Source organism: Ranitomeya variabilis, chromosome 1 (genome assembly GCF_051348905.1).
Source record: "Ranitomeya variabilis isolate aRanVar5 chromosome 1, aRanVar5.hap1, whole genome shotgun sequence".
Taxonomy (NCBI): domain Eukaryota; kingdom Metazoa; phylum Chordata; class Amphibia; order Anura; family Dendrobatidae; genus Ranitomeya; species Ranitomeya variabilis.
Window position 1 is genome coordinate 238,076,527 of NC_135232.1, and position 20,662 is coordinate 238,097,188.

Here is a 20,662-nt window from a genome sequence, read left to right on the forward strand (position 1 = left end):
TATACTAAATATGGTGTTCTGTGTAATGTCAGCTGTGGCTAGTGCTACACATAGAATTTTTGGGCTTTTTTGACCACTGTAGTCAATTGTATATTGTTTAACACATGTATAGTATATGCAACCCTTGTGTGCCTTTTTTGTGCTGATTCTTCAGCAAGATGTCAAAAAGAGAGACAAACTGAAGAAATTCACGCACGGCCTTAAAATGGCTGTCAATTACTTCTTTCAAAAAATCATCTCTTCACAATCTAAAATGAGGAAAAATAATGTATCCCCAGTTGCTCATTTTGCACTGTTGCTCAGGTACCTCTCTGGTCTTCTACCTTCTCAACTCAGACACGGACCTCTGTTCAGTAAGTGGCTGTCACATGTCCGTATAGTTAACCTCTTTTAAAAAATGATTTTTGTGTAATCATTGCAGCAATCATAGAATAAAATTGCTCTGTATGGGTATGTTTCCACGGTCAGGAAACGCTGTGTGTCTGACGCTTCAAAGAGCAGCACCGTCAAACACGCAGCATCCAGATGTTACAGCATAGTGGAGGGGATTTCCTGAAATCCCTTCTCCACTATGCGTTAAAAGACACAGGCGGCAGACCCACATACACAAATATACGGCACGTCTTTCCAGCATGTCTGTTTATAATGCGGCGACCCAGATGAGCCATTTCTGTGGCAGCTGGGAGCTGGTATTTGTAGCCAGGGGTGCCAATATCCGTGGTCCCTTCCTAGGCTATGAATATCAGCCCGCAGTGGTCTGCATAGTCTTTCTGGCTATAAATTATAGGGGGACCCCAAGTCATTTTTTCTTGGGGTCCCCCTATTTTAAAAGCCAATAAATGCTAAATATACAGCTGCGGGCTGATATTCATAGCCTGGGAAGCTCCATGGGTATTAAACCCTTCCCGGGCTACAAACATCGGTCCCCAAGTTGCTGGCTTTCCCTCTCTGGTGCAGAAAATTGAACGTGAGCCCACGCCCTTTTTTTATTTTTTTTAAATTAAACAGATATTGCATTTAAGGTCGGGGTCACACTTGCAAGAAACTCGCACGAGTCTCGCACCTCAATATCCAGCACTGCCGCCGGCACTCAGACCGGAGCGTTCAGCTACATAGAAATACATGCAGCTGCACACTCAGGACCCGAGAGCCAGCAGCAGTTCCAGGTATTAAGGGGCGAGTCTCAGGTGAGTTTCTTGCAAGTGTGACCCCGGCCTAGTGCAGATTTCATGTGCGTGTCTTTATTTAAGGCTGGGATCACACATGCAAGAAACTCGGACATGTCTCATTTCTTAAGTGTGCGGCTGCATAGAAATACATGCAGCTGCACGCTCCGCTCCCGAGTGCCGGCGGCAGTGCCGGGTGTTACGATGCGAGACTCGTCCGAGTTTCTCGCATGTGTGATCCCGGCCTAACTCTTTATGTACCATTTTATTATGTTTATTACTAAACATCAGGCTTGGTATTATCTATCTATCTTATCTATCTTATCTATCAATCATATCTATCTGTCATAGCTATCTATCGTATCTATCATATGTATCGTATCTATCATATCTATATATCATCTATTACACAGGTCAACAAAAAAAAAATTTTTTTCTGGTGTCCAAAATATTTTAATGAATTTGGGGTATTTTTGGGGTGATGATTCTGAATATGCTATCAGTTTTGCCAGATTGGCTCAAGTTTTTGACATTTTTGGTATCTTATTTATAGCACTTGTTGGTAAATGCGACGCATCATCTCATTAATTTCTTTGGATTAGTACTTGAACTGAGCAGTTCTCAATATAGTTTTGTGTTAATTAGTGTTCTAAAAGTTTGTTCATAGCTTGATTTTTGCACTAACTTTATGTTGTTGTCTGTTTTCCAGTGAAAAGCATGAACTCATCAAGAAGAAGTTGTCTTAACGATCCAGACTCATTCTGTTACATTTGTGGTGAATACACACTGCCAAAACATAGAAGAAACATAACAGACTTTGTAAAAAAAGTGTATTTTGCCTATTTTGGGGTTATGCTTGGGGACCAAGACAAGTTTTGGGCACCACACATAGTGTGCAAAGCATGTATCGAATTATTACGAAAATGGAGCAAAGGACAAAGAAAAAGCTTCAAATTTGGTGTTCCAATGGTGTGGAGAGAGCCAAAAAATCATCATGATGACTGTTATTTATGGTAAACACAGGTACAGGCACATCTTCACAATGAGGGACAGGCTTTCTTGCAGATTCCATGTTACTCCCATTTTCGTTTCTTATGCTTATTGAATCCTTGCACTTGCACTGCACAGAAATAACAGTCATCATGATGATTTTTTGGCTCTCTCCACACCATTGGAACACCAAATTTGAAGCTTTTTCTTTGTCCTTTGCTCCATTTTCGTAATAATTCGATACATGCTTTGCACACTATGTGTGGTGCCCAAAACTTGTCTTGGTCCCCAAGCATAACCCCAAAATAGGCAAAATACACTTTTTTTTACAAAGTCTGTTATGTTTCTTCCATGTTTTGGCAGTGTGTATTCACCACAAATGTAACAGAATGAGTCTGGATCGTTAAGACAACTTCTTCTTGATGAGTTCATGCTTTTCACTGGAAAACAGACAACAACATAAAGTTAGTGCAAAAATCAAGCTATGAACAAACTTTTAGAACACTAATTAACACAAAACTATATTGAGAACTGCTCAGTTCAAGTACTAATCCAAAGAAATTAATGAGATGATGCTTCGCATTTACCAACAAGTGCTATAAATAAGATAAAATCTCAAAAACTTGAGCCAATCTGGCAAAACTGATGACATATTCAGAATCAGCACCCCAAAAATACCCTAAATTCGATGAAATATCTTTGGCACCAAAAATGCTGTTGACCAGTGTTATCTGTCTATTGATATATCTATCTAGCTATCTATAGATATATCTATATGTAGATAGATATATCGAAAGATAGATTATATATATATATATATATATATATATATATATATCTCAATAGATAGATAGATACGGTATAGATAGATATATATATATGGCATAGATAGATAATAGATAGATAATAAATAGATATGATAGATAGATACGATAGATAGATAGATAGATAGATAGATAGATAGATAGATAGATAGATAGATGCGATAGATATGGGATAGATAATAGATAGATAGATAATAGATATGGAATAGATAGTGTCAAGATCACACTCAGTCGGAGCAGCCTTTGGAAGTGGGGAATCACCAGAAATTATACACAAGACACGTCTTGTATAGTGTATCACTGGGAAGTCTCTGAAGCACGCCTGCCTTCAAGGTGCTATCCCTTCTTTATATAGTTGTATCGGTAGGTTCAGTGGTTATACAAGTTTTGCATGTTTAAACAAAGAGACAAAACAAGAAAGAAAGAAAAAACAGTTTCGTGGGCGGCAGTTTCACAACAAACAGTACAAAGGCAATTCCACAGACAAGAAAAACAGGATTTCATACTATAGCTAAAATGTCCTTGAATGGACAGGTCAATATTTATCACAAATTCTTTTTAAAATGGTTCATTGAGGTAACCATTTTTGTTCTGCTCTTCACAATCCCCCCTTTGACATATTCCATTCAAAACCTTGTCATATAGACGATCATTTTAGTCATTCTTTTTGTGATATTACAAAAAAAAAAAAAAACAACTTTATATTCTCGCATCCATTACACAAAATTTATTTGTGCATACCGAGATACTCTTGAGTACAACCTTGAATAATACATATATAATTACAATAACCATAACTGTATGTATTAGGCTTTGCATAATCCCGGTAACCCACCCACCGATCCCTCTGAACCAATTGGCCGGGTTAAGAAAAGAAAAGGTATCTGACCACCAGCTATCCTTATTTTGGTCATTGTCTTTGTCATACTGATCCCTGAGTCGTTGTACATCTTCTAATTTAAATCTCATACTCATAGTACTATTTGGGTCTATATAATGACAGCAGGTGGGTCCGATGATTTGACACATACCTGTTGTGATTTTGCTTTTTGCTCCCTCTAGTGGTCATTAGTGATTTGACTCTGGAGCGTCTGTCTTTTCCTATATCCTCACCTGGGCCGTTAGTTCAGGGGCGTTGCTATATAAGCTCCCTGGACCTTCAGTTCAATGCCTGGCATCGTTGAAATCAGAGCTAATCTGTTGTGCTCTTGTCCTCTGATCCTGGTTCCTGTTTTTCAAGCTAAGTCTGCTTCTTTGCTTTTTGCTTTTGTTTTGTTTGGTATTTTTGTCCAGCTTGTTCCTATCTGTATCCTGACCTTTGCTGGAAGCTCTAGGGGGCTGGTGTTCTCCCCCCGGACCGTTAGACGGTTCGGGGGTTCTTGAATCTCCAGCGTGGATTTTTATAGGGTTTTTGTTGACCAGATAAGTTATCTTGCTTTATTCTGCTATTAGTAAGCTGGCCTCTCTTTGCTGAACCTGGTTCATTTCTGTGTTTGTCATTTCCTCTTACCTCACCGTTATTATTTGTGGGGGGCTTGTATCTTGCTTTGGGGTCCCTTTCTCTGGAGGCAAGAGAGGTCTTTGTTTTCTTCTCCTAGGGGTAGTTAGATTCTCTGGCTGGCGCGAGTCATCTAGCGATCACCGTAGGCATGATCCCCGGCTACTTCTAGTGTTGGCGTTAGGAGTAGCTATTTGGTCAACCCAGTTACCACAGCCCTATGAGCTGGATTTTTGTATCTTGCAGACTTACACGTTCCTCTGAGACCCTGTCCACTGGGGTCATAACAGTATGCCAGGCCAGTATTAAATGTTTAATGCATTGCAGAAGTGGGATTATAAGAAAGAAAATTTTGAGTTTTTTTTTCCCTCTCTCATTTTTTTTTTTTCTTTTCCCCTTTACCTCAGAGTGGCTTAAGCTTGCTGCAGACATGAATGTCCAGACCTTGATTACAAGTGTGGACCAGCTTACCGCTCGTGTGCAGGGTATACAAGATTATGTTACCAGAAATCCTAGGTCTGAACCCAAGATTCCGATTCCTGAACTGTTTTCAGGAGACCGATTTAAGTTTAGGAATTTCAGGAATAATTGTAAATTATTTTTGTCCCTGAAACCTTGTTCGTCTGGAGACTCTGCTCAACAAGTAAAAATTGTTATTTCATTCTTACGGGGTGACCCTCAGGATTGGGCTTTTTCGTTGGCGCCAGGAGATCCGGCATTGGCTGATATTGATGCGTTTTTTCTGGCGCTCGGTTTACTTTATGAGGAACCCAATCTTGAGATTCAGGCAGAGAAAGCCTTGCTGGCTATGTCTCAGGGCCAGGACGAGGCAGAGGTGTATTGCCAAAAATTTCGGAAATGGTCCGTGCTGACACATTGGAACGAGTGTGCACTGGCCGCTAATTTTAGAAATGGCCTTTCTGAGGCCATTAAGAATGTTATGGTGGGTTTTCCCATTCCCACAGGTCTGAATGATACCATGTCCCTGGCTATTCAAATTGACCGGCGGTTGCGGGAGCGCAAAACCGCAAATTCCCTCATGGTGTTGTCTGAACGGACACCTGATTTGATGCAATGTGATAGAATCCTGACTAGAAATGAGAGGAAAATTCATAGACGCCGGAATGGCTTGTGCTACTACTGTGGTGATTCTACACATGTTATCTCAGCATGCTCTAAACGTATATCTAAGGTTGTTAGTCCTGTCACCGTTGGTAATTTGCATCCTAAGTTTATTCTGTCTGTAACTTTGATTTGCTCACTGTCATCTTATCCTGTCATGGCGTTTGTAGATTCAGGTGCTGCCCTGAGTCTTATGGATCTCTCATTTGCTAAGCGCTGTGGTTTTATTCTTGAACCATTAGAAAATCCTATCCCTCTTAGGGGTATTGATGCTACGCCACTGGCAGAAAATAAGCCGCAGTATTGGACACAGGTTACCATGTGCATGACTCCTGAACACCGCGAGGTGATACGTTTTCTCGTTCTACATAAAATGCATGATTTCGTTATTTTGGGGCTGCCATGGTTACAGACCCATAATCCAGTCCTTGACTGGAAGGCTATGTCAGTGTCTAGTTGGGGCTGTCGTGGTATTCATGAGGATTCCCTGCCTGTGTCTATTGCTTCTTCTACGCCTTCGGAAGTTCCGGAGTACTTGTCTGATTATCAGGATGTCTTTAGCGAGTCCAGGTCCAGTGCATTGCCTCCTCATAGGGAATGTGACTGTGCAATAGATTTGATTCCAGGCAGTAAGTTTCCTAAGGGAAGACTGTTTAATCTGTCGATACCTGAACATACCGCTATGCGTTCATATATCAAGGAGTCTCTGGAGAAAGGACACATCCGTCCGTCTTCTTCCCCTCTTGGTGCGGGATTCTTTTTTGTGGCTAAAAAGGACGGATCTTTGAGGCCTTGTATTGACTATCGGCTTTTAAATAAGATCACTGTCAAATTTCAGTATCCTTTGCCGCTGTTGTCTGACTTGTTTGCCCGGATTAAAGGTGCCAAGTGGTTTACCAAGATAGACCTTCGTGGTGCGTACAACCTTGTGCGCATTAAGCAAGGGGATGAATGGAAAACCGCATTCAATACGCCCGAAGGTCATTTTGAGTACTTGGTGATGCCTTTTGGGCTCTCTAATGCCCCTTCAGTTTTTCAGTCCTTTATGCATGACATTTTCCGGAACTATCTGGATAAATTTCTGATCGTTTATCTGGATGATATTCTGGTTTTTTCTGATAATTGGGACTCGCATGTGGAGCAGGTCAGGATGGTCTTTAAAATTTTGCGTGAAAATTCTTTGTTTGTCAAGGGCTCAAAGTGTCTTTTTGGTGTACAGAAGGTTCCCTTTTTGGGGTTCATTTTTTCCCCTTCTGCTGTGGAGATGGACCCAGTCAAGGTCCGAGCTATTCTTGATTGGACTCAGCCCTCGTCAGTTAAGAGTCTTCAGAAGTTCTTGGGTTTCGCTAACTTCTACCATCGTTTTATCGCTAACTTTTCTAGCATTGTGAAACCTTTGACGGATATGACCAAGAAGGGCTCCGATGTGGTTAATTGGGCTCCTGCTGCCGTGGAGGCTTTCCAGGAGTTGAAACGTCGGTTTACTTCGGCGCCTGTTTTGTGCCAGCCTGATGTCTCACTTCCCTTTCAAGTTGAGGTGGATGCTTCAGAGATTGGAGCAGGGGCCGTTTTGTCGCAGAGAGGCCCTGGTTGCTCTGTTATGAGACCTTGCGCCTTTTTCTCTAGGAAGTTTTCGCCTGCGGAGCGAAATTATGATGTGGGCAATCGGGAGTTGTTGGCCATGAAATGGGCATTTGAGGAGTGGCGTCATTGGCTCGAGGGTGCTAAGCATCGTGTGGTGGTCTTGACTGATCACAAAAATCTGATGTATCTCGAGTCTGCTAAACGCCTGAATCCTAGACAGGCCCGCTGGTCATTGTTTTTCTCCCGTTTTGACTTTGTTGTCTCGTATTTACCAGGTTCAAAGAATGTGAAGGCCGATGCTCTTTCCAGGAGCTTTGTGCCTGATGCTCCTGGAGTCGCTGAACCTGTTGGTATTCTTAAGGATGGTATTATCTTGTCAGCTATTTCTCCAGATCTGCGACGTGTGTTGCAGAGATTTCAGGCTGATAGGCCTGATTCTTGTCCACCTGACAGACTGTTTGTGCCTGATAAGTGGACCAGCAGAGTCATTTCCGAGGTTCATTCCTCGGTGTTGGCAGGTCACCCAGGAATTTTTGGCACCAGAGATCTGGTGGCCAGATCCTTTTGGTGGCCTTCCTTGTCTAGGGATGTGCGGTCATTTGTACAGTCCTGTGGGACTTGTGCTCGAGCTAAGCCTTGCTGTTCTCGTGCCAGCGGGTTGCTCTTGCCCTTGCCTGTCCCTAAGAGACCTTGGACACATATCTCCATGGATTTCATTTCTGATCTTCCGGTGTCTCAGGGCATGTCTGTTATCTGGGTGATATGTGATCGCTTCTCCAAGATGGTCCATTTGGTTCCTTTGCCTAAACTGCCTTCCTCTTCCGATCTGGTTCCTGTGTTTTTCCAGAACGTGGTTCGTTTGCACGGCATCCCTGAGAATATTGTGTCAGACAGAGGATCCCAGTTCGTTTCCAGATTCTGGCGATCCTTTTGTAGTAGGATGGGCATTGACTTGTCGTTTTCGTATGCTTTCCATCCTCAGACTAATGGACAGACGGAGCGAACTAATCAGACTTTGGAGGCTTATTTGAGGGCGAGTTGGAGTACGTGGTGGAGAAGATCTTGGATTCTCGTCTCTCCAGGCGGAGGCTTCAGTACCTGGTCAAGTGGAAGGGCTATGGTCAGGAAGATAATTCCTGGGTGGTCGCCTCTGATGTTCATGCGGCCGATTTAGTTCGTGCCTTTCACGCCGCTCATCCTGATCGCCCTGGTGGTCGTGGTGAGGGTTCGGTGACCCCTCACTAAGGGGGGGGTACTGTTGTGATTTTGCTTTTTGCTCCCTCTAGTGGTCATTAGTGATTTGACTCTGGAGCGTCTGTCTTTTCCTATATCCTCACCTGGGCCGTTAGTTCAGGGGCGTTGCTATATAAGCTCCCTGGACCTTCAGTTCAATGCCTGGCATCGTTGAAATCAGAGCTAATCTGTTGTGCTCTTGTCCTCTGATCCTGGTTCCTGTTTTTCAAGCTAAGTCTGCTTCTTTGCTTTTTGCTTTTGTTTTGTTTGGTATTTTTGTCCAGCTTGTTCCTATCTGTATCCTGACCTTTGCTGGAAGCTCTAGGGGGCTGGTGTTCTCCCCCCGGACCGTTAGACGGTTCGGGGGTTCTTGAATCTCCAGCGTGGATTTTTATAGGGTTTTTGTTGACCAGATAAGTTATCTTGCTTTATTCTGCTATTAGTAAGCTGGCCTCTCTTTGCTGAACCTGGTTCATTTCTGTGTTTGTCATTTCCTCTTACCTCACCGTTATTATTTGTGGGGGGCTTGTATCTTGCTTTGGGGTCCCTTTCTCTGGAGGCAAGAGAGGTCTTTGTTTTCTTCTCCTAGGGGTAGTTAGATTCTCCGGCTAGCGCGAGTCATCTAGCGATCACCGTAGGCATGATCCCCGGCTACTTCTAGTGTTGGCGTTAGGAGTAGCTATTTGGTCAACCCAGTTACCACAGCCCTATGAGCTGGATTTTTGTATCTTGCAGACTTACACGTTCCTCTGAGACCCTGTCCACTGGGGTCATAACACATACCCCCTTGTGAGGCAGTTAGGTAATCCAATACCAGGGTATGTTGGTTAGCGATTATTATAAGCTGATTCTGTACAGCTATACTAGTATTTAATATGTCCAATATATCCCAAATCTGATCATCTAGATAATCCGTGGCTCTAACTAATTTATCCCACATCTGTGTTAACATAGGATAAATAAAAATGGTACTAGCAATTTTGTTGGGAATTCCCATTTGTACTATATGCGGCCTCCCCGAGGGACGTGGTGAGTTATCTGCAGCTCTTTTATACAATGTGTGCTTGGGCACGGCTTGCATATTCACTTGTTTATTTGAAATTATGAAAGTAGCCGGGGTTAGGCGTCCTAATGTACAAGTACCCTTTATACCTACGGGAAGCCATTTATATGCTCCTTCTCCGCATATCCAAAATGTACCCTCAGGCAGATCCCACAAAGCTGAGTGCTGCAATACCAATCTGTGAGCCAAATCCACAAAACTAGATACATTCTGAAGCATACACCAAGAGGGTTTTTGTCCCAAGGGGCTACAGTACCCGGCTGCGGGATTCCCACATACATGCATTCCGTTGAGGTTAACATTATTAACATCAATATCATGAGTCTTATACTGCTTTTTTGCAATGGCTTGCATGTATCCATGATGCCTTTCCTTCAAGCTTGACTGCTGTTGGAGTTGTTAACAGGACTTGGAAACGTCCGTCAAATCTCGGTTCCAGAGTCTTTCTGATGTGTCTTTTCACGTAGATTTGATCACCAGGTTCCAACTTGTGGCCTCCTTCGAGATTTTCTGGATCTGGAAGGGAAGCAAAAACTTGCGAATGCACTTTAGTTAAACGTTTTTGTAATTCTTGTACATAAGCAGTTAAAGTCTCAGTATTCAACATCAGTTGTTGTGGAAAATAACAACCCAAATTTGCTGCTCTTCCAAAAAGAATCTCATGTGGTGACAGCTTAGCCTTCCCCCTTGGGGCGTTTCGGATGGAATACAGGGCAAGTGGTAGACACTCGGTCCAAGGCTTTCCTGTTTCTGCCATGGCCTTCTGGATTTTTAATTTTTTGTTCCATTTAATCTTTCCACTTTACCTGAACTCTGTGGGTGATACGGAGTGTGAAACTGGTTTTCTACTCCCAACATTTTCATAGCATTCTGGAATATTTCTCCAGTAAAATGGGTACCCCTATCTGACTCGATCACCTCAGGCATGCCGTAACGGGGTCCACACACACAAGCACATATTCGTATCCATTGTACCTAGGAAGTTGGATGTAGTCGATCTGGAGTCTTTGAAAGGGATACAGTGGTCTTACATGATGCTTGGTTGGGGTTTTAATGGTCTGACCTGGATTGTGTGCCAGGCATATAGCGCATGCAGCACACATGTTCCGAGCAAAATTACCAAAGCCTGGAGCCAAACACCTTTCTTTTACCTTGAGCGTCATACCATTTGCCGACACATGCGTGGGTAGGTGGAGGTCACTTGCCACTGCGGGGTACCAGGCTCTGGGTAAACACAACAAAGTTCCTTTTTTCCATAATCCTTGCTGATCTTCTGCCCCTTTTTTCTGCCACTGCCCTCGTTCTTCGTCGTCTACCTGTTTCTGAGCTTCCTTCAATCTCTCCTCATCATCTTCAGAGCTATCTAGTGTGTGGGCATGATGTAAGGGTTTACGTGCTGCCTGTTTTGCTGCCTTGTCGGCTTTATCGTTACCCCTGGCTTCCTCGGTGTCGAGTCTCACATGTGCAGCTACCTTTATCACCGCTATTTCTTTAGTTTCTTGTGCTGCCTCCAGAATCTGTCTAATGAGGGAGGCATGTTTAACAGGTTGGCCTGAAGCAGTCATATAACCTCTGGCTCTCCATATTACGCCAAAATCGAAAATAATGCCATGTGCATATCTAGAATCAGTGTATATGTTTGCTGTCTGATCTTTGGCTATTTTTAGAGCTTCAACTAATGCCGTAAGTTCTGCTTCTTGTGCAGACTGATTAGCAGGGAGAGGTTCTGCTTTCAGCACTTCATGCTGAGTTACTACCGCATAACCTGTATGAAATTGTCCATTCATATCTGCATATCTACTGCCATCTATGAAAAGTTCAAATGTAGCATTACAGAGTGGCTTGTCACGTACATTACATAAGCCCTGAGTCTCTTGTTCCATTAATTGTACACAATCATGCATTGACTTTGATGGGTCAAAGGAGTTGGAGAGTGCAGTTTCCTCAGGTATGGTACCCCCTCAGACTCTAAAGGGAGCAAAGACGCGAGATTAAGAGTCTGAATCCTGGCAAAGGAAATGTTGGGCGGCAGTAGTAGGGAACATTGGAGACGGAGGTGTCTGGCCATTGAAATATGTTTAGGTTGGACCTGGTTAAGAATGCCATGTACATCATGAGTGGTCTGAACTAGAAGTGGGTGATCAAGAACAATCTCAGAAGCTTTATCTAATAACAGTGAAATTGCGGCTACTTAACACCCTAGGAAAACTAAACTTTTAGCTAAGGTACACTGACTCTAGTTGTATCCTGCATCAGGTGAACGAAACCATGTTGTCCGTCCAAACTTCAAGGTCAGCACACTGTATAACATGACACTCCATCGTGTACATCCGTTATCTGTCTATGCTTACTCGCCTATCTTAGCTCACGTAACAACACCCTTTATCTAATCTAAGATGCACAGGAAAACAAACAAACAAAGTCAGTTTTACAGCTGAACTTCAAAGCTTAGGTGAACACACACTTCCCTACCTATCTTAGTTCAAGCAACAAATCAGAGCATCCATGGATGTGACTCTATTATCCTGTGATCTGTGTTACTCTTATCATTATGAATTCTATGGAAACCTGGAGTTAAAAACCACAGGGGGTCTGATAGAAAACAGCAAAAAAAAAAAAAAAAAACAACAACTAACAAATCCTATTATCATTGCAATCACATTGCACCTCAGATAAGGCCCTTCTGCGTCCTGTCTAAACCACACTGGTCTAACAATTCATTTCAATAACAAAAGAGCAAACTTAGCAAATAGAAGAAGAATAAAAGGAGCTAAAACAAAAGAAACAATGAAAGACCAGAGACCAGATAGAAACTCTATAATCTGAGTTTACATCAAGACCTCACTATCCTCCCTGGTTGTAATTGGCCATTTTGAGGAGTTTGCCCGTGGCTTGGGACAGACTGAGAGAAAATGCCATTATGTCTGTGAAAATGCCTGTGCTCCCTGACAATATTGCTAGGCCCTTCACAATTACTTGTGCAGTAACAGTTCCTTGCAATATGTCCAAAGTGACCACATTTAAAACATTTCACAGAATAATATTTCCTCTCCTTCATCGTACCCGGCCATTTGCAGTACCTGGCAATATGGCCGGAGCCAGCACAGGCATAACATGTAACACATGCCAAGCCTGATTTATGGGCCCGGACAGAACATACCTCCCTCTGTCTGGAACTTTTAAACTCTTCCATTACTAAGGATGCACTCTTAACAATGTCACGTTTGAACTTTCTTTGTAATTTAGACAGCACATATCTGTCATTACTTTTTATTATTGGATCAAAATTTGATAAAATATTTGATATATCACCTTTTCCATCACTCCCCCCTTTTTGCCCTGCACAGGGCACAATTGGCCGGGGATCTGACCTTGTGTTCAGAGACAAAGAGAAGGCCGGCACCACATTTGAAAAATCATTGATGATATTTTTCAGACTAGTAATCAGTTGGGAACTAGTATCCAGCTCCACACTGCACTGATTAACAATGGCATCACTGGCTGCTGCCATTTCCTTCACAGCTCTGACCTCAGCCCCAGACTGAATCAGCTGGGCTTCCATATCAACACAATGATTTTTCATTTTCAGCAGTTGTGATTCAAGACTAGCAATCTGCTTTTCTCTGTCTACATTATACTGTTCATTCTCTGCCAGTTGTGTCTGTAAGGCACACACTCTCTGCACATTAGTCACACAACACTGGCAGTGGAAATTTGGGGAATCTGCATTACACAGGGATTCCTCATACACACAGATCAGTTTAGCTAAATGCACATGCTGTCATGCCCACATGCTTGTTCCAATAGGGCAGACCACAGCATTTCTGCTACCCTAGAGACATCAATCAACGCTTGGATCTGATCTATCCATTTCTTGTCTCTGATTAGGCCCTTTTTTTTTTTTCTCCTGAATTCCTTCCCATTTTTTTCTACTAAAAGCTTCTGCCCTAGTAACTCCAAACTTACTAAAAATCTTTCTCAGCCCCTTAGTGGCATCTTCACCACTTCTCTCCTTTATGATAGTATAGATATCTAATTCTTCTGGTTCCGACTTTGTTTGCTTATTCCCCATTTTCTTATCCTGAGCTTTCTTGCCCTAGGTGGCGTTTGGGTATGAGAATACCTCGTTACCTTCTTCCTAAGGAGCTAGGATGTCTTTTCTTGCCCTAGGTGGCGTTTGGGTATGAGAATACCTCGTTACCTTCTTCCTAAGGAGCTAGGATGTTTAACGGCTTCTGCGTACCGTGTTGATGTAAGAAAATCCTGATTCCTACACCTATAGCAAACAACACAAATGCAACCAGACAGAAAAAGAAAAAGAACATACAACATATCTTGTCCCAGGCTAATTTATCTGTCCTGGGCTCATACTATCATACACAACGTATTCTTGTCCCAGGCTAATTTATCTGTCCTGGGCTCATACTATCATACACTTATCCGTCACCAGGTTTTTGTCAAAGACAGGGTCAGAGATTGAACCATAGGCGCGGAGGTCTCCCCGAAAGGACGCAACCACGTTGCCCAGTGGGACAGTCACTTCTTCTGTTTCAACACCCTGGGCGGCTTATAGGGCTATTCCCAACTTCCACACACCTTTTATTCACATTCACTCTCATTCAATGCCGTACTCCGTGAGGTGATCAATTCCTAAATAGTTCAAGAACCCGAGCTATAGGTATCCTCCTCTACTAGAACTACCCGCTAAAGAACACGACACAGAAAATCTTACGGACAGTGCAGGGCAGATATAAGAGATCTAACAGTGTCTCTTACCTGGCCAGGTTTTTAATTCATCTGCCGTCCATTATCCCAGATTCTCTTTTTGTTCGTATTCTGCCGGTGTTCTTGAAGGAATACACAGACCTCGGGTCCCTGTTCAGGCGCCAGGAAATGTCAAGATCACACTCAGTCGGAGCAGCCTTTGGAAGTGGGGAATCACCAGAAATAATACACAAGACACGTCTTGTATAGTGTATCACTGGGAAGTCTCTGAAGCACGCCTGCCTTCAAGGTGTTATCCCTTCTTTATATAGTTGTATCGGTAGGTTCAGTGGTTATACAAGTTTTGCATGTTTAAACAAAGAGACAAAACAAGAAAGAAAGAAAAAACAGTTTCGTGGGCGGCAGTTTCACAACAAACAGTACAAAGGCAATTCCACAGACAAGAAAAACAGGATTTCATACTATAGCTAAAATGTCCTTGAATGGACAGGTCAATATTTATCACAAATTCTTTTTAAAATGGTTCATTGAGGTAACCATTTTTGTTCTGCTCTTCACAATAGATACATCTATAGATATATAATAGATAGAAAGATAGATAGATAAGATAGATATCTATCATCTATCTATTATCTATCATCTATCTATTATCTATCTATCTATAGATATATCTATTTATCTATCATCTATTTATTATCTATCTATTATCTATCTATTGATGTATCTATCTAGCCATCTATCTTTCTCCTATCTATCTATCTATCTATCTATCTATCTATCTATCTATCTATCTATCTATCTATCGTATCTATCTATTATCTAGCTATCTATAGATGTATCTATCTATCTGTGTGTAAACATTATTCTTCAATGGAGTATGTAAAAGAAGGGGTTGGACAAGAAATCACATCACAATTCTTTTTATTTTTTGTATATCTTTATTTAGCTTACAAAACACACACAAATACGCATGAAAAACGCGAATGTACGCAGTGTCCAACCCGCAGCGTTTACTGACCGTGGGAACATATCCCAATATATCTGCAAACAGGAAATCACTTTTTTTCCTTCCCAGAAGCCAACTTTCAATTAGCTTTATTTAAAGTGACAAAAAAAAGCATGCAATGAAAAAACGCATCAAAAACGCATGTAAAAAAAAGCATAAAAAATGCAGGTGACCTGCCAGTGACCTCAGGTGCAAATTTTACCTGCGTCAAATCCTGAGCAGATCCTGATGCAATCCTGACTGTGGAAACATACCCTAAAGCTTCAACTTTACAAACACATTTGTCTTAAATCGACAAGAAGTATGTCCTTGAGGTTTCGTCACTGTCCGTTTTTCAAAACTTTTCATTTATTATGTATATCTGTTTTCCCCTTTGTTTTATGTATGTGACAACAAGGAATGTCAGCCATTACTGCTCTGAAACATTCCTTAACTTACAGAAGTTGTGTCTAACTTAATAAAGGACTTTGCTGTAAGTCTAAGGGTACCGTCACACAGTGCCATTTTCATCGCTACGACGGCACGATTCGTGACGTTGCAGCGTCGTATAAGTATCGCTCCAGCGTCGTAGACTGCAGTCACACGTTGCAATACACGGCGCTGGAGCGATAATTTCATGACGTATTTGCGATGTAGAAGCCGTTGGTTACTGTGCGCACATCGTATACAACCTGTGTCACACAATGCAATCATGCCGCCACAGCGGGACACTAGACGACGAAAGAAAGTTTCAAACGATCTGCTACGACGTACGATTCTCAGCGGGGATCCGGATCGCAGTAGCGTGTCAGACACAACGATATCGTAAATGCATCGCTGGAACGTCACGGATCGTGCCGTTGTAGCGATCAAAATTGCACTGTGTGACGGTACCCTAAAGTCTGCATTATCTGGTTAGATTGTCTCTTGTGCTATTCCAGGCTCGAGGCTAGACAACCATTTCAAGAAAAGTGTCCATATTAAGGCCTCCATACCTGTACCTGCAGCAGTTCTGTTCTGCTGCACTAGACTTAGATCGCCATAGAACACTCAACATAGCTGAATAGCAAAATGCGCTTGCTTCTTTTTCTATAGTACAAATGTGATTTATTTAACTTGTTTTTTTTCTTTTTAGGAAGCGGTGGTCAGTGTCTGGATACAGTTCAGTGATGGCTTAGTGACACCTCTTGACATCTATGATCCCAAAGATTTCACAATATCTGCAACATCATTGGATGAGTCCATTGTTTCCACTCACCAAATAAATCCAGTAAAGTGGCCAACTGTAATAGCAGAAAGTGAAGGACAAGGTCCTTTGGTAAAAATAGACTTTATGATCTCTGAGGCTTGTCAAAAATCAAAGAGAAAAAGCATTCTTGCGGTGGGAAATGGTTATATAAAAGTGAAATTTGGACAAAGTGATGCCATTTCTCCAGGTGAGACTGAATATGATGAGGAAGAAATAGAAAACCACACTAGTGACCGAAGGCAGAAAGTTTCAGACCCGGATCGTTATGGTAGTGATGGAAGGTATGATGGTTCTCTTCTCGAACGTGATAAAAGTGCCATAAGAAAAGGAAGCACAACTGCTAGATCTGTGATAAATGGCAGAATGGATGGCAATAAACTTTCTGAAGACAGTCCTTTGCAAAATATCCCAATAGATTTTACCAATTTTCCTGGCCAGGTGGACTTACCAAAAAGTAATGGAGAGATTGAAGATAATGACCTCCTAAATGCATCTAGAGGATTGAGTGACCTTGAGATAGGAATGTATGCTTTACTTGGTGTTTTTTGCCTTGCCATATTGGTCTTCCTTATTAATTGTGCAACATTTGCCCTTAAATATAGGCACAAACAGCTGCCAATAGAAGGTCAAGCAAACATGACTCATTCTCACGACTGGGTTTGGCTTGGTAATGAAACAGAGTTGTTAGAGAGCACACCAGATGTATCTCCGCAGCAAGATGAACATACTACTATCATAGACAGAGGAATCACCTTAGAAGAGAGTCATCATCTCTTTAATGGCAACTCCCAAAAGAACTTGCAGGGCCAAACTCATCAGCCAATGGAAGAAACAGAAAAAGCTATGAAAAACAAAAAAAATGATCCTCTACATTCCCCAACTTCAAAAAGAAAGAAGGTGAAATTCACTACATTCACCACTATTCCAGCTGATGACAGTTGCCCAACAGTCAACTCATTGTTGACAGCCAATGAGGATGATATTAAGTGGGTATGTCAAGATATGGATTTGGGAGAATCTAAGGACCTAAAAAACTATATGCAGAAGCTAAAAGATAAAATTTGACTTTGAGTATGGGGAATAAATGCCACTTATTTTGATGCTTTTGTTTTTATAGGTCATGATATGATGAAAAAGTTGTAGACAAAACTAAGTATGACACAATAGATGCCAAAATGAGTGATGTTTTCCAAGGAACTCTGTATTAGGACTATCTGTACAGATTTTAAGACCTGAACAACTCAGCAAACGAATGTGACACAGTGAGACTCTTTTGTGAATAAAATTAAAATTTCAAATAAAGTGGACATACCAAAAACGATTTTTTTAAAAATAAAAAAAAATGTAAAACTTGGCAAAAAAAAGTAATTTTATATTTCTAAGAAAAAGTAACTACAGGATGGGAAGTAAAATGATATTTTCAGAAATCCAGGAAAAATTAAGTCTACTGCTTGTTTCATTTTATGTAAATATGTACAATATTTGTGGAATGAAAAAAGTCAAAATTTTGTTGTTTTTTTATTTCAAACATTTACATCATATAGTAATTATTACTAATCAAATTACACAGCAGATTTCGATTTTTACTATAGTCTTCCCCTAAACAAACATTAAGTCCACTTATTAGACCAATGAATGGTGTCTTATTGGAGTGGATTTAGCCAAAATAGGAAAGAAAATATTGTCATGCAGTGTACTATGTTAAGTGTTACAATGTGAAATTCTGATTACACTTTGTGCAAACTCTAATTTCCAACACCAGCACAAGCTTTAGTTCTTCTAATGTATTCTGTTTATAACAGATTAGGTTTTAAAGGAAAAAAAATGTTTTTATATTAATTCTTTTGACATTAATGAGCTTATGTGTGACATTTGACCCAAGGGAAATTTGCCACAGACTCTGCTGGAAATGCATCTGTGCATTGGATTATTACTTCATTTTTTTGTGCATCTTGTTTTAAAATCGACATGGAGACACACAAAGTTACTTTTCTGGAATGTTATAATGATTTTTATCATTGGTGGTTAAGGGCTCACGCACCCGACAATACTGTGTGCACAATCTCCTGAAGTTCTATGGGCATTTTTACCATACAGCTCCAGAATATGGTCTTGTGCATGAGGCCTTAGACTGCTAAGTGTAACTGGCTTGTGCATTCATATCTATTGACTATAATGTTTATTTCAGCATATACAACATTGATCATAGACCAGGATTTTAAATCTTTTCATTTCATGTAAATGCAATTATACAAAATCAGGTGACATTTTCGATATCAGTTCAGTGTAATATCTCATTCACAGACATAAAATCTTATACTTTCTGCAAATCAATAAAGGAGAAGTTGTAAAAATACAAGGCATTAAAGAAGCAGTCCCACTAAGATTTGTATTTATTAAATGTGTGTATATGCATATAATGTAGTGTTAATATACTCACCTGCTGCTGAGGGGTCTTCTCTCCTTCTCAGTGACGTCACAGCAGTTGTGACTCGCCGGCTCACTCTACGCTTTATGAGTGAGCCAGAAGTCTCTTTTACAATGAAGGTCTATGGTTCCTTGTTCTGACTCTCAGTAGACTTACATTGCACAAGTCACTTCCGGGTCACACAGAGAACAGTTTGACCCACAGAATCTGCAAAGTGGTGACGTCACTCAAAAGAGGAGAAAAACAGCGCTGTACACCAGAAAGTGCAGTGCCAGGTACACTCACTACACTACATGCACATAGAAAAATATTTAGAATTGAGAGTCCTCAGTGGTTGATACCTTTTTAATGGCTAACTGAAAAGATGGTAACAAATTGCAAGCTTTCGAGACTACATACGTCTCTTCATCAGGCAAAGACTAAAAGAAATTCTGAAGAATCACATATTTCTGCACAACACAGCACAGAAAAATGCCATAGATAAGAGAGATGACGTGAAGTAGAATTATCATTATGAGAGTGATAAACAGTTATGTCCATAAATATTTGAACAGTTCATAGATAAGGAGTGAATGTTTTATTGTCCTCTAATTGGGGTCTGGTTCTATGTTATGATGACCCCATACGGTCTAAGGAGCAAATTCCTTAATTGATGTTAAAAGACATAAATCCGTGCAACACATTCATTCCTGACACTGAGTACCGTATATAATCGAGTGTAAGCCAACCCGAGTATAAGCTGAAACCCCTAATTTTGCCACAAAAAACTGGGAAAACTTAATGACTCGAGTATAAGCCGACAGTGGAAAATGCAGCAGCTACCAGTAAATGTCAAAAATAAAAATAGATACCAATAAAAGTAAAATTAATTGAGACATCAGTAGGATAAATGTTTTTGAATATCCATATTGAATCAGGAGCCCCATACAATGCTCCATACAGTTCATTATGGGCCCCATGTAATGCTCCATACAAAATACACCCCATATAATGCTCCATACAGTTTATGATGGGCCCCATAAGATGCTCCATATTAAAATATGCCCCATATAATGCTGCACAAATGCTGATTATGGCCCCATAAGATGTTGCATAGACACATTTGCCCCATATAATGCTGCACAAATGCTGATTATGGCCCCATATGATGCTCCATAGAAATATTTGCCCCATATAACACTGCACATGGCCCCATAAGATGCTCCATAGAGATATTTGCCCCATATAATGCTGCACATGGCCCCATAAGATGCTCCATAGAGATATTTGCCCCATATAATGCTGCACATAGCTCCATAAGATGCTCCATAGAGATATTTGCCCCCATATAATGCTGCACATAGCCCCATAAGATGCTCCATAGAGATATTTGCCCCATATTCTGTTGCTACGATAAAAAAAAAAAAAAAAATGACATACTCACCTCTCGTCGCTCAGGCCCCCGGCACTTGCTATATTCACCTGTCCTCCATTCCACCGCCGAGCACCGCTGTATCTTCCCCGTCCTCTGCACTGACTGTTCAGGCAGAGGGTGGCGCGCACACTAATCACGTCATCGTGCCCTCTGACCTGAGCGTCACTGCAGAGGACGGGGAAGATACAGCGGCGCCGACGGTGGAACGAGGAACAGGTGATTATAGCGCACTGCCCCCGCCATACTCACCTGCTCCCGGCGCGGTCCCTGCAGGTCCCTGGTTCTCCGGGCACGGGCAGCTTCTTCCTGTATTGAGCGGTCACATGGTACCGCTTATTACAGTAATGAATATGCGGCTGCACCCCTATGGGAGTGGAGTGG

At 41.5% G+C, this 20,662-nt stretch overlaps 1 protein-coding gene across 3 annotated transcripts in view; it reads left to right on the plus strand.

Moving 5' to 3' along the window:
- Positions 1 to 20,101, plus strand: part of TMEM132C (transmembrane protein 132C) — a 1,041,790-nt gene extending 1,021,689 nt beyond the window's left edge. For all 3 annotated transcript variants that reach the window (XM_077293267.1, XM_077293268.1, XM_077293269.1), the window contains one exon: positions 16,326 to 20,101. In XM_077293267.1, the coding sequence (XP_077149382.1) occupies positions 16,326 to 17,504 (1,179 nt within the window). In that variant the 3' untranslated portion in view covers positions 17,505 to 20,101. The remainder of the gene's footprint in view (positions 1 to 16,325) is intronic.
- Positions 20,102 to 20,662: the final 561 nt, after the last annotated feature.